Source organism: Mus musculus, chromosome 2 (genome assembly GCF_000001635.26).
Source record: "Mus musculus strain C57BL/6J chromosome 2, GRCm38.p6 C57BL/6J".
NCBI lineage: Eukaryota > Metazoa > Chordata > Mammalia > Rodentia > Muridae > Mus > Mus musculus.
In genome coordinates this window covers 84,357,163-84,372,665 of record NC_000068.7, presented here as the reverse complement: position 1 = coordinate 84,372,665, position 15,503 = coordinate 84,357,163, and the positions used below count along the sequence as shown (strand labels likewise).

The window sequence follows — 15,503 nt, the reverse complement described above, 5'->3', positions numbered from 1 at the left end:
AGTAAAATCTAACAAAATACTTCATCCACTGAAGTTTTCAGAATGATCCTTTAGAAGGGGTAAAACTATTCAAAATACTAACAGATATTAATATATTTAAAATAAGACAAGTCAATAACTATTGACCATCAGTTCATGTAACTTATAAATTTATCTTTTTATAAAATACTTTGTTTAATAAAACTTGAATGTGACTGCATACCAATTCTATGTTAGCTGGCATCATTTTATTTGATATTATTATTTTAAAACTAGTGAACTAACTCTTTGCAAATGATCTAGATAAAGGCTTAAGTACTAAAAAATAATGTTGAGCAATAGGAAAATATTTTTACAATAAAACAATTCTGTGGTAAAAGTTCAGGATCACTGTTTATTTTATCTCAGAACCTTACAATGCATTTTGCAATTTGTAAAAAAAATACTTGAGACTAAATTACCTTTCAAAAATACTTTGTGTGTCTGAAATCTATCTTAAAGATATCTATCTCACTCTGAAACCACAGAACCCAGTTAAAAAAAGAGACATTGTGATGCATCACGCTACCCATGTTCAAGTGTTTCACACACAGACTTTTCTAATGGCAACTTGGACATGAATAATATAATTTCTAAAGAAATACAAGTATTCTTCTATAGATCACAATTATTTTACAGGCCATGTATGATAGGAAACATTTTAAATTTATTTAAGATGACAGGAAAGAAAGCTGTGGTTGTTTTAGTTGCTTTTTAAAGGTTTGTAATTATTTAGGGTTTTCAGATACCAGAATTGTTATGGCTCTTTTGGGGCTAAAATGGTCACAAGATTGTTGTATAGACACATGATTATTAACAAATATTTCGCCGGTTGTGGTGGCGCACGCCGGTAGGATTTGCTGAAGGAGGCAGAGGCAGGAGGCCAGCTTGTGCTACACATTTTAAAGCCGGGCGTGGTGGCACATGCCTTTAATCCCAGCACTCGGGAGGCAGAGGCAGGCAGATTTCTGAGTTCGAGGCCAGCCTGGTTTACAGAGTGAGTTCCAGGACAGCCAGGGCTACACAGAGAAACCCTGTCTCAAAACAAACAAACAAAGAAAGAAAACCCAAATATTTCATGTAAAAGTCAATGTTCAACTTAATTTTGATGACTTAGAGATTGTTATAATTTTTGATTAGATATTTTTAGAACATTGATGCTGTTTTGATATACATATCTTTTATTATGCATATCTTATAATATGTAATATATAATATATTGCAAAAGCCTCTTTATCCTTACATTGATTGAAACAAAGAATGATCATGTTTGAATGTTAAAATAGTAATGTTGACTAGAAGGTATTTGTTTTAGTAAATGCTCAAATATTTTCCTTAAAAATACAGTTTCTGGCCTGCGGTGGTGGTGAGCACTTTTAGTCTGAGAACTTGGAAGGCAAAGGCAGGTTGATCTGTGAGTTTAAGGCCAGCCTGCTCTACAGAGGAAACTCCACGGCAGCCAGGGCTACACAAAGAAACCCTGTCTTGAAAAAGCAAAACAAAACAAACAAACGAGAGAGAGAGAGAGAGAGAGAGAGAGAGAGAGAGAGAGAGAGAGAGGGAGGGAGGGAGGGAGGAAAGAATATAGTTTCTAAATAAAATATGCTTTACCTTTTGGTTTAAAAAATTTAATACAGGGACACTAATTGACCACTGCCTCATGGTTAAATACAATCACCAAGGATAGCCTGATTTATTGAACAATTGCTTCGAAGAAATTAAACTGAATCTAATATTTATGCAGAGTCATATCTAAGTTTGGTTTGAATACCATTGATAATAATCCTTAATAGTTGCTGTAGTGATTACTTAGTGACACAAATCAAGCAACTGTGGCTTTTATACACCTTCATTTCCAGGAGACTTCTTTCCAGCAAGGCACTGAGAAGCCTTCCTTAGCCGGGCGTGGTGGTGCACGCCTTTAATCCCAGCACTGGGGAGGCAGAGGCAGGTGGATTTCTGAGTTCAAGGCCAGCCTGGTCTACAAAGTGAGTTCCAGGACAGCCAGGGCTATACAGAGAAAACCTGTCTCAAAAAACAAAAAACAAAACAAAACAACAACAACAAAAAAGTTGACTCATGAGTAGCCACAGAGACTTGCTGACCCTTCATTTTTATTTCCTCTCTCAGGCCTTTACTGCAATAGGACCTGGGACGGATGGCTATGCTGGAATGACGTTGCAGCAGGGACGGAATCAATGCAGTACTGCCCTGACTATTTTCAGGATTTTGATCCTTCAGGTAGAGACCAGAATTTAATTACAGATCTTACTGAAATCTGTAAAGTTAACATTGTTATTTAATATTTATAAGTGTTATTAAATATTAAAGACATGTTATTAAATGCATTTGGAACTTGTCACAAAATAGCCTCAAAAGATTGCAGTATATAACTATGTTACTTTTAACTCTCTACTACTGAATTCCTTTAACCAAAGGGGGGGAAATTGAACAGAAACTATAAGTTTATTTAACTCTTTTTATTTTATTTTTTTATTATTAAAGAGAAGGTTACAAAGATCTGTGACCAAGATGGACACTGGTTTCGGCATCCGGATAGTAATAGAACATGGACCAACTACACCCTGTGTAATAACAGCACGCATGAGAAAGTGAAGGTATGTAACCAGCGTGAGTTGAAATTGGACTTACATTTTAAAATCAGAGCAATGCAGTACTAGAAAAAATGCAGTGTTCCATTCCACAGTAAAACTGTTTCCTAATATCATTTGAGAAGAATAATGAAAAAGAACCTGTGGAAAAACTGCTATTAATGCTGTCATTACACTAGGAAAGTAACCCTGTTAGATAACTGTGCATTTATAAGTCAATGCCTCAGAATCAGGGTGGATTCTGATTTTCCAAAGAAAATATATCTTAAAAGTGTAATATAAGGGAAAACTCTCATTTCTAGTGAAATTCTAGAATTACCTCAAAAATTGTTCTTAGGCGAACAGGATATGCTCAGTGGGATTTAAACCTCCCCCTGCTCCTCAGTCTAACTGGCTGTGCAGGACACTCTCACTCTTGTTCCTGTGTTGAAACTTAAAGCCATGGCTAAGGACAACGGTCACAGAGGAAAGCGTGATTGCGATATTTTTATGTATTTGCAGTTGTGTGTGTGTATGATTGAAAGTGTGAACAGTGACATGTGCTTCCTGTTTGGCACTTTATCTGCCCCATGGCCACGGATAAGAAAACCCTCTTGTGCTAAACGAGATAAGTGTACTTTCTTCCAGAGGCCAGGATAGTGCAATCACTCAAACCACAAGCTGTCACTGTGTTATATATCATGTATGCTCTGCCTATTTAGAGGTGTTTAAGTTACCAACCCAAACCCAAACCCAAACCCAAACCCAAACCCAAACCCAAACCCAAACCCAAACCCAAACCCAAACCCAAACCCAACCAACCAAACACCTAACCTACCAAGCAGGCAAGCAAGCAAGCAAACAACCAATTAAACAAAATCTCTATAAATGGTATGTTAAAAGAAAATAGAAAAAGAAAGAAAGAAAGCAAAAACTAATTGAATGTTAAAATACATTATATAGATCAAAGGATCTTTTAAATTTCCATATCAAGATCTGTCTCTGAGCCTCAAATTTGTGAAAAGAAATAGCAAAACCTCAATAGGTAAAGAAAGCCTTATCAGGTATTTAATTTTGAGTAAACTAAACCACTGAGTATTATTCGATTTTGAATATATAATGCTATACAGTATAAACTAGATCAATAAATGCATTATCTTAAAGATTCAATGTGACTTCTAATTCCTTAAATAAGAGAATATGTGGCTTATAAGTTTTTAATAACATTTAGCAAATTTGTGTAGATATTTTTCATCTACATATTTTAAAATATTTATTGGTTTTCAAGCAAGTGTTTGTAAATCTCTCTCCATGTGCTTTTAAAAGTAGAATCTATTAATTTGAATTTTATCTAATATATATGTAGATTTTTAGATACAGGGTTCATTCCATTTTTTTTTCTTACCACACAATTATAGACAGCCCTGAATCTGTTCTACCTAACTATAATTGGACATGGATTATCTATTGCATCTCTGATCATCTCTCTCATCATATTTTTTTACTTCAAGTAAGTACATTTAAATCTTTTTTAATTTGACAACTGTGGTGAATTCAGATTATGTTTATAGTGAGCTCATGTGAGGACAATATATATAAAATATAAGTAATAATATTAAGTTTAATACTTAAAGTAAATTGGGGTATTTTTTATTTTATTTTAGTTTCATGAAATAGGCAGGGTGCAAATGGACTATCTTAATCCTAATTCTATAAAATTATTAGGCATATAAAATTAAAGTATGTGCTTTGATCATGTTGATTTAGAGGGCCTTGTTTTCTTGGTATGCCCCATCACCTCTGGCTCTTTCTTTTAGCTTCTTCTTACCTAGAGTTTTCTGAGCCCTGAAGGGAGGGATGTGATAGAGACATCCCATTTATGGCTTAGTGTTCCAAGTTTTCATTCTTTGCATAATGTCTGGCTGTGGGTCTTATATTTGTCCCCATCTGCTGCAGGCAGAAGCTTCTCTGATAATGGCGGAACAAGGCACTGACCTATGTGTATTGCAGAATGTCATTAGGAGTCATTATTGCTACTTTTTATGTGAAGAACAGTTTTAAGAACATTTGGTTTTGCCTTCGGTCCCTGGGCTATCTACTCTCAGGTTCTTGGTCATTTGTGCAATGTCATATATGGGCTGCACCTCATGGAGTGGGCCTTAGGTCAAATCAGATATTGGTTGGTTACGCCCACAGTCTTCATGCCACCTTGCACTAGTACGCTGTGCAGGCAGGGATACCATTGTCAGTCAAGTGTTTAATTTTCTCTTTTTGTGACATGCTGAATGCTTTCCTATGCCAAAGATCCCAGAACATAGGGATGAAGGTTCTCTGTAGGCACTATATTGACTTGTCTATGTTCAATGAGTTGTGCAGATGTTGTATCCAGCAATGGGGCCTTGCTGTCAGTTTGTGGAGAGAAATCTGTAGTCTTGACAACAGCCTGGATTGTTTGGGGGTTCCCATGAGACACTTTGGGCCAACAACTCAATTAGATGTAATCAATCCCAGCACTGGAAGCTTCATTTGGAGACAAGAGATGGCTAGATGGGGTTGCCTCCTCTGTTCTTCGGCAATTTGATTTAGATTGCCTTGATATATGTATATGTTTTAGGAAGTTCCTACTGTATCAGGTTTCCTTAATTGTCTCTCCCCATATTCCCTTTATCTCCCCCTTTCCCTCCCCATACATACTTGATCTTCCCATCCCAGCACCCCCATTTGTCCATAGCTCTCTATTTTATTTCCCTTTCCTAGTAAGATTTAATCCTCATCCCTCCACGTCCCTTACTCTATAACTAATCTCTGTGTTTCTATGGACTGTTGCTTGTTTATCATTGACTTAAACAGCTAATATCTACATATAACTGAATAAATATTACATTCATTTTTCTCAGTCTGGGAGACCTCACTCAGGATGATGTTTTTCTAGTTCCATCCATTTACCTGCAAATTTCATGATTTCATTAAAAAAAATTTTTTAAATCCATTGTGTAGATGTACCACATTTTCTTTATTCATTCTTCTGTTGAGAGGCACATAGGTTGTTCCCAATTTCTGACTCTTATCAATTCAGCAACAGTGAACATGTCTGAGCACTAAATGCCTCTGGGGTAGAATGATATTTAGCATATGTCCAAGAGTGATATGGCTGGATCTTGATGTAGATTGAGTCCCATCTTCATGAGGAACTGCCACCCTAATTTCCACAATGGCTGAAATTCTCATATGTGTGTGTGTGTACTGTGTTCCATGGGCAAATCTTGTATGCATAGGGGCCAGAAGAGGCATTAGATCCCCTGAAACTGGAGTTACAGATATTTGTGAGCCTTTACATAGGTCTGGGAATTTAACCTGGATTCTCTACAAGAGTAGCAAATTCTCTTAGACACTGATGCATCTCTCTAGCCCCAGTTTTTACAATATATTTTAGTTTTATTATGCAAACCTTTTATATTTTTCAAAGCCTTGCAATTTCTTGGTCAAATATATGTGTTTTTGTGCTTCTTGAACTAGAGCAATTCAAAAGTCTCCTAAAGCAATATTCTCAGAATGAATTCATAGCATCCAGCTCTTCCAAACCTAAGATAGATTTCTTACAAACTAACCCATCTTCACCGGTGATATCACCAGAAGCTCAGTTGCATTCATCAGAAATTTAGCAATAATTTGAGAGTCCATTCTCCCTTTCATTTCTCCTTATAGGCCTTTTCATATCCTCACTAAATCCAGTTTTAATCATCTCTGACACCATTACTACTAAATATGTCCTATGTAACTTTAAAAATTATTATTTCTTATCAGGGACTCACTGTTTAGACCTTGCTGGCCCGAAACTGTATGTAGACTTGGCTAGTTTCAGACTCATGGAGATCTGTCTTCCAAATGTTGGGATTGAAGGTGTGTTCCACCACACCCAGCTGCTATTCTAATGGCTTTTAAAAATCAGTTTACTTTATTCAACTGTAGACAATCTTTAAAAAAAAAAACTGCATCAAATGCAGAGCTTATTTGTTATTCTCTGCTTCCAAACATTAGAGTACTTCTTTTTTTTTTCTGCACCTTACATGAACATGAAAGTGTTAATGAATCTTGCCTATCATTTTCTCTGCCTCCCTAGCCTGGTTAAATGCTTCATATCTGGGAATTTTACTGGATCATTTTCTCAGTGGACTCTTCCTGAATTCTTTACTGAAGCTGTAATTAATTACAGTGGCCATGGTGTAAAAATTTAAAAGCATTTGAGAGATAATAATCTCTTTAAATTAAAAACCATTCCAGCTGAGACACTTCAGATTAAACTGTCTCTATTTTTTAATGTAATAAGCCAAAACATCCAAGGGCATTAAGTTTCTGAAGGCGATAAAGTTAATAGCAATTACATTGCATTCCAAAACCAGTAGTAAGAAAGAAAACAATGGTCTCCTGGAATTCTAGGCCATATGCCTTCATGCAATTTTGATTTAGCAAAGATGTCAGTAAAGTACCCAACAAGTGAAAAGCAAAATTAATACTACTTCCGCATGTGAAAAAAAAAGTCCCAGAGTTAATAAAATAAATGCTCACTGGGCTTATGAGGCAAGTGGGGCCGCCAAGGCAAACAATACTGAAGCCAAACTGGACCAGGAAAAGTATAGTATCAGTCTAAATCTCTAATCAGACGGCTCATTCATTCAGTTCTCAATGGAGAAACACTGTCATAATAAATGGCTTATCAAGGAGATTGGAAAATTAAGGGAAACAATAGCTATGTTGATCAAATCATAACAGTACAAAGAATGTTGTTATAAGGGGTTAGGGTATACAGTGATAGGAGCTTAACATCTTAAGTACAAATAATTATAATTAGGAATAGAGAGTGTACAGTAACAAAGAGAAATAGGTGGTTTAATGTGAAAACCTCTTATTTTTTGCCTTTTTATTAGATATTTTCTTTATTTACATTTCAAATACTATCCCGAATGTTTCCTATACCCTCTCCCCCGCCCTGCTCCCCTACCCGCCCACTCCCACTTCTTGGCCCTGGCATTCCCCTGTACTGGGGCATATAAAGTTTGCAAGACCTAGGGGCCTCTCTTCCCAATGATGGTCGACTAGGTCAAAACCTCTTAACAGCTAAACAAAATGTAATGAACTCGTAGTTATCAATAGACCTAATTGTCACTCAGACAGAAATCACATACTAACCCATCAAGAATATTCACACGGCAGATCAGAGAAATGACTCGTCAGTAAAGTGCTCTCTACATAAGTATGGGGACTTGAGTTTGGATCTTCAGCATTCATGTAAAGAGGTGGGAGCAGGAAATTGATGCCTCTAATCCCAGTGCTGGGGAAATAAAGAACTCTATGGTCCTGCTGGCCAGCCAATCTAGCCAAAATGGCAAGCTCCAGGTTCAAAGGAATATACTGCAGAATGTTTGAGGAAAATGTCTAGTGTCAACCGGTGGCCTCCACATGCACAAACACATGTACTTGTGCTTGTTCCCACACGTGTACAACATGCTGAGCACATTCATACATATTACAGTCAGTTGCTCTTATTTTGGGTTGGTAGCTGGAACTGAGGACTTGCAATGCTCTTTCAAAGCCTAAGAGTCTGTGACCAGAGAAGGGTTTTGTCATGGGAATTAGAGTGAGCTATGTTTAAGTGAAAATATGTAACAGAAGCTGGTACTTGTGAAAATATTTTCATGCAAAAGAAATTTATTGGGTAGCTATCATTGATATGAATTTGAAAGAATTTCAGGCTTAGTGTTTGATGTCTTTGCTTACATCTGTTTTATTCTAAAAGTAAATACCATTCAACCAACATTTAAAGATTAAGACTTAAAACCTCCAAACTATCTATGGAAATCATTTTTTCAAAGCTGAACTCATATATTTATTTAAAATACATTAGTTTCAAAGATACAATAGGCAGCTACAAACCTCATTCCCCAAAAGAACAGAAATTTCATATTGTCCCTAATTCTCTTCTCCTGTTTTGTAAATAGGTAGCTCATTATGCTAAGTCACAAAAGATTAAGATTATTTATAGTGTTATAAATATAATCCCTTGAGTCTAAATAATTAGGAATAGAGTGTGTATAATAAAAGAAGAATTCAGGTGTTGGTAATGCACACTTTTAATCTCAGTGCTTGAGAGTCAGAGGTAGGCAGATCTTTGAGTTCAAGAAGAAATTATGTGGCTAATTAAAAAGTTTCTAGGAAAAAAACAATTGAAAAATTAAAGATTACTATGTAATAAATACAAGTACTTGATATTTGCTAAAAATTTTGCTCTTAAAAATAATGATATATGTGGTGTGGGATGGGGAAGACACCCAGAAGCCTGCCAGCCATGTGGTCCACCCACTGCAATGTGCAAGTATGTGTTGGAGAGATGGGAGCAAAAGAGAAACAGACAGGTTTAATCACTGTGCAGAGAGATGGAACTGGAGACTGGAGGGTGGAGAGGAATAGCCAGATGGGAGTTGTCAGCCCTGCCATCTGAGACCATGGTGAAGTTATGGCTTGTACTGACACTGAGGGCCATGTCTGAGTCTGTGACCAGCAGCAAGGGGCTGTGTTAATTTCCATGGCTCATATTACTACTAAAGACCATGTGGACATCTTTGTCTGGGCTGCTACTTGGACCATGCTGATGCCTAAGGGCTATGCAGTGCTAGCCTGGCCTCTCACTGGCTAAGGCGTTCTGGACGGCTGGCCCAATCTCTTGTTTGCGGCAGCACTTGGGAGAGGATCCTGAACCTTGCTTAGGCAGTGCGGTAGAGCTGAAGTTGGTGATGGGATTGGGGTTGACCTAGCCTGAAGGGCATGAGCACAAGAGAGCTGGCCCTGTCGTTCCTCTGCTGTGTGTGAGAGAGAGGCCCTATCCCCACCTTGACTCCTTGGCAGGCAGGAGAGTTGGTCCAAGGTCATGAGGGTGGGAGTACTGTCCCAACCCTCACTGGCTGTAGCACTCAGAGGAGCAGGCCCTGCACCTTGCCTGGGAAGCACAATAGAGCTAGCCCTGGTGGCAAAGGCTCAGATAAGGTGCCCTGAGGGTATGAGAGTGAGGGAGCTGGCTCAGCCCCTCTCTGACTGCAGCATTGGTTGAGCGAGCCAGGGCAGTGCTAGAGGTCTCACCCTGGTGGTGTGACTGTGGGAGAGCTGGTAGGTTGACCAACTCAGCTACCACCCAGGCTCACATTCAGGGCTTTGAGCTGGCCCATGCCCACATCTACTCAGGTATGAAGGGCTGGAGTGCATCAGAGGGCCAATCCTGCAGATCCAAAGCTGTAGGATCTCCATGACACAGAGCTCAACAGGATATCTGAGAGGAGTTCCAGAGCGGATCAAGTACTGATAGTGTATAGCAGAAGCCAGAGGCTCGAACCAAACCAATGACTCATTGCAATGAACATTCACAAGCAAAGATGTGTGATCAGAAGGGTATACTGTGGGACACACTGTGATACTTCAGCGTCCACTGCGAGATAGTCTTTATGCTTTTTTTTCTTTTGGGTAGGGAGGTTGCAAGGTTGTAAGATGGATACGAAGGGATTGGGAGATGAATGAGATTGGGATACATAATGTGAATCTCACAAAGAATAAATTAAAAAAATTAAAAGTTATATAATGCACATAATTAAAATCTTATTAAATCAAATGAATCATTTAACAATTTAAGAAAGTTGGTTCTTGGCCTCTACAAAAATATTAAAAGACTGCAAATAATTACTTTGCTTATACCTAATCTTTATACTAAAATTATAATGAACTGTTTATTTATTGGACTTTATTTAAAAATTATCAAACATCTTTTAATTGTGAGTTAGTATGACAAGCACACATTTGAATCTGCACATAATTTTTAAATAAATGGAACAAGACTGTTTAAAAGCATGGGCTATATTTTAATCTTCATATCAATGCTTACTAATAGTGTGCTTTTCGCCCAATTCTGGTTTTATTTTTATTTTTTATTTATTTTTTTTTCCAATTCTGGTTTTAAGTAAGCTCAACGTTTTCTTTTCTTTTTTTCCTTTTTTTTCTTTTTTCTTTTTTTTTTTTTTTAAAGTGAGCCATTTGTTTTAAGTAGACCGTTGTGTAACAGAACTTTCTCTGGGGACACACTACATATTCATCTACTCACCCCAGATACAGAGCTCATGACAGAGCAAAGTATGAATACCACTAAAGTCTAACTTGGTGAACCAGTGAGTTTTATTGGAGTTAATTAAAGGAATATGGGTGAGGAGTTACTGACAGGAGCAGAAATGACTGACAGATGGCTGCATCACCAAGGACCACATCAACACATGTGACAGCTCACAAAGCTGGGAGCCTGGAGCGCATTGCACAGTCTGCTGGCATCTCAGCAGGTTGGAGAGTTTCCCTTCCAGGTGCCTCACTTGGTCTAAACCCCTTCCACATAGTTGGCCTGGTTACTGATTTTTCCAGGCAGTTGGTTTGATCTCAGAGTCTTCTTTGCAGCTTATCTTCTTTGGAGGGTTGATTTCAACTGGTCTGAGAGAAACTCTTTTTTTGTTGCTTAAGCTGTCATGGAGGGGGCCTAGTGAACATGATGAGTTTCAGGGACTTCCTGAGGCCTTTTGAGCTGTTTACCTTTCTGCCAGAGGAGCTTCCCTGCTAGGTGGAATGTTTCTATCTTGTAGGAAACTGTTAGACATCATAGACTCACACAGTGCCTGGCATTTATGAACTGTCCAGAAAACAATGAGTTACTAATTCACTTGGGAACACAAACTAACTATATTTCTGTAATTACCCAGCATGTTTACCAAGCAAATTTTTCTGATTTTTAATTTTTATTTTTAAAAATATTTATTTATTTACACTCCAGATTTTATTCCCCTCCTGTCCACCCTAATTTTTAAAAGTATTAATGCAGAGCTACAAAGACCTGTAGGAACATGAAGGAAGAAAGGACCCATGTGACTCACAAGTCAGGGATTTGTGATATGATATTTCCACTGAAAAGTATGTTTCTTGGATGAGCAGAATTTCAAAAGGTAGAAAATGTAAAGTAGTAGGCATAAGACACTGTCTAGGCTAATTCTTATCTTTACTTATTTTCCAGTAAAGAATTAACTCTTCTTCTCAATCTGTGATCTTTCTGTTCGCCTTAGCTATTTCCTTTGACTTGAACATTCTTGAATTATAGTTTGAACAGAAAGAAACAAAATGAAACAAGACAAAAATATTTTTCCTTTGCTATTAAATTGGCCTTATGTGAAATATGACAAATGCTCAAGTAAGGAGAGCAGAAACCACTTTTTTTTTGTTGTTTTGGTTCTTCACACATCTTAAGCCCCGGAATAGTATCTTGCACAAAATTGGCACTCAATAACCATTTGATGGATGAAGACATAAAGGCTTTGCAGCTTCCATCAAGGACTGACTTGTCCATGCATCTTTAACTTCTGACAAATTCCTTGAGGTTTCCTAGTCTTAATTTTCTCCATCAAGAAAGAAAGAAATTAGATCAGGACTCTGAATTCTGATCTGTAGAAGTATCCAAGGAAAATAAGATGGTAGACTATAGATAAAAAAAAAAGTCTGTGCATCTCAGGAATTCCTAGGTTTAAATGCTGCATGAAGCATGTTCATCAACTGTCGAGGATGATAGAAATTATTAGTTTCATGCCAAATAACCTGGAAACAATTTCTAGAGGAGCTGATGTTTCAGATAAAATCACTGTGTGTGAGAAAAATCCAACATCTTCCTTCTGCCTCTTAGCCCAGTTCCTTCTATTGCAGCCTTCTTCAGTTAGTCTTTGGTAGAAGAAACTCTTTTCCCCACTTTGGTAACCAAGGGTCACTGACCCACCCTCATAAAAACCCAGAACTATACACAATGTTGATGTAGGGTACTGTTTGTTATTTTTTGTTTAGACAGGGAAGGCAACAATTCTCTACTCATCTATGCTTTAAATTAGGAACAGAGAACACGAAATGCTCTTCACCAGATAGATTTGTTTTATATTAGAGCCAATTAAAGTAAAAAGTCAGAGCAGGAGAATAAAAGAAAGAGAACAGAAAGGGAGGGGGAGATACAGAGCCATAACTTTGGGGTTTTCCAAGCTCTCAGAGGCAATCACTTACTCATAACAGTCTTTGGAAAAACAAAGCAGAATCCTCTAGATAAAAAAAATAAATAAACTTTACTGGAATTAGTTACAAATTATGTTTTAATTACTGTGCAAAAAGCTGAAAGCATAGCAAACCTGCCTTTTACTTTCAACTCAGATAAAAGGCTTGCACATAAAAAGGAGCACGCAGCATCTATCTGACTTGTCAGGGAAATGTGGGTTTTTTTTTTTTTTTGTTTTTGTTTTCTCCTTAAATTTGCTTTGATTTCTTGAAAGAATATCTCTGCTGAAATTTTACATGCTAATTTTAACTTCTTTTAAAGCAAGTTGCATATTTTTCAAGCATGTAGAAATGATCTTTCTAGGTTATTGACATGAGTTCCAAATAAAATACAGCAGGAAAGAAGAGATCCTGTTGGGGAGTCAAGCATTCTCAACTTAGTGAGATAGCCTTACAGTGCTCATGGATATGGTTGTATGCTTTGTGCGTATATGTTTCAAGGTGAATGACCCAAGCTCTTACCTTTATTCTCAGATTCATCTAAATACTTTCAATCAGTGTCATGAACTTTTAAAGCAGGTATCGTTTTTCCTTCTAGCCATACTTTTCCTACAGAAATCTTATATAATTCGGCCTTTAAGATAGCTGAAAATCAAAGGAATCCTATGTTGAGTCTTTTCCCACAGACAAATTTGTCTGGTAAACTTGACTGGGAATCCAGAACCATCACTTGAACGTGACTCATTTGTTGACTTTTGACTTTGCCTTTGATCTGTTCAGGAGTTTGACAAGGGCTGAGTTCCTAATCACCTAGAGTTGTTTGATTGCATGCCTGTCAAAGCCCACACCCACTACAGCCTTGCTTTCCAAACTGTTGTGATCTATTTGTTCTTTGCAACTTTTATGTACTTAGGTTAACTGACATGTCATATATATGCACCCTCTGCTTCCTTTAGCTTAGCGTTGCATATTGTTTACCTAAGTGTGTTTCTCTTAGTATTGTTTATCAACTCACACTCAGTCTATCTCCAAGTTGTAGTTTAATCAGGATTTTGAAAACTGTGTTCCTCCTATTCAATGTTGTGCAACATCAAACCAATTGCATTACATAATATGAGTCAGAGTTGCAAAAAAATCTTCAAAATATATACTGAATTATGTAATAAAATTGCATTTTCACATTAGAGTAACAGATTTGGATAAGGGCAACACAGGTCAAGAAGTAGTAGATTTTACTCAATAAAAACTGTTTCAATTCTAAAATATCTGTTGGTAGTGGCTAATTGAGGAGAGTCTCATGTATGGAAATATAAGTAAATAACCTATTAGAAAATTGGGATTTTTTTTTAGGAAATAGTTGTATGATTTGAAACTACATATATATATTAAAGATAAATGTTTATTGATATTTTATAAATATTAATTTCTTTATAACTTTATTTTATATAGTTTTTTGAAAAAGTAAACCAAAAGGGTATTTAATTGTATCTAAATTAGAATAATATATAGAATGATACAAAATTATTTTAATTAAGCTGGCAAACCATTGCTTGCCATAGAACTATACAGTTATTTAAATGCATTAAAATGTTGTAGTTCAAAGAGAACATGTAATAAAAGTAATATTATTCCAGAAGTGAATATATGTGTAGCCTGGTCTTGTAGTCTTGCAGACATAATTAATTTATTTTCTTAACCCTTGCACACTGCACCCTACTCAGAATTGTATCATCATTTTAGAAGTTAGGAAACAAAGCCTTTGAGCGACTAGATACTCTACTGCGACTCTTGCAGGTGAGGTACTCAGATGTCAAAAAACCAAGATCTTAAAGAAGATGAGGATAATTAGAAAAGTGGATATAGTAAATAAATATATACATACTTAGAAATTAAAGTAGAAAGCAGAAAGATAAAAACAATTGACTGAAATCTTCCAGGATGAAGGACATATTTTGTAAGTTAATCTCTTAATCTCTTTATTTTTTTCACCTGTGCAAGGGTGCACTGCTGCCTTACGCTTTCTGGTCTTCCTTCTTTCCCTCCTCTTCCTCTTTCTCCTCCTCCTCCTCTTCAGAACATCAAATTCATGACTTAACTAAGGGCATCTTCTCTACCTAAAATCCATGTCCCTGCTGCTGTCTCCTTGTTGGGTCAGTCCTGAGTGTGCCATTTAACTTTGACCACAGTCTTAGTATTTTTTTTCTTTCTTTCTTTCTTTCTTTCTTTCTTTCTTTCTTTCTTTCTTTCTTTCTTTCTTTCTTTCTTTCTTTCTTTCTTTCTTTCTTTCTTTCTTCCTTCCTTCCTTCCTTCCTTCCTTCCTTCCTTCCTTCCTTCCTTCCTTCTTTCTTTCTTTCTTTTTTTTTTTTTTTTGAGAGAGGGTTTCTCTGTATAGCCCTGACTGTCCTGGAACTCACTTTGTAGAGCAGGCTGGCCTCGAACTCAGAAATCCGCCTGCCTCTGCCTCCAGAGTGCTGAGATTAAAGGTGAGCGCCACCACGCCCAGCCGAGTCTTAATTTTTTAAAGAAAAGCACAAATATTAAGAATGATGACAGTTCATGTGTCTGTTTGCTTCCCACTGTGATAAAAATAATATATTATGGTCTTGCTCTGAGGAGTTCTCAACTGTTTACCCAGAATCTAGAAAGAGTGGCCAGCAGATAAACAACAAATAGTTACTAATTGGATATAAAGTAAATAAAACTCATTGCTTCCTCCAAACTTTCTGGTTCAACAGGTCACCTACTACATGGATGGCCTTGAATAACTTTCTTCAATTTTATTAAAAGATAATG

At 36.9% G+C, this 15,503-nt stretch overlaps 1 protein-coding gene across 2 annotated transcripts in view; it reads left to right on the top strand.

Moving 5' to 3' along the window:
- The window catches only part of Calcrl (calcitonin receptor-like), a 94,780-nt gene that overhangs the window by 52,740 nt on the left and 26,537 nt on the right, over positions 1–15,503 (top strand). For both annotated transcript variants that reach the window (XM_006499918.4, NM_018782.2), the window contains 3 exons: positions 2,149–2,259; positions 2,524–2,636; positions 4,028–4,119. In XM_006499918.4, the coding sequence (XP_006499981.1) occupies positions 2,149–2,259; positions 2,524–2,636; positions 4,028–4,119 (316 nt within the window). The remainder of the gene's footprint in view (positions 1–2,148; positions 2,260–2,523; positions 2,637–4,027; positions 4,120–15,503) is intronic.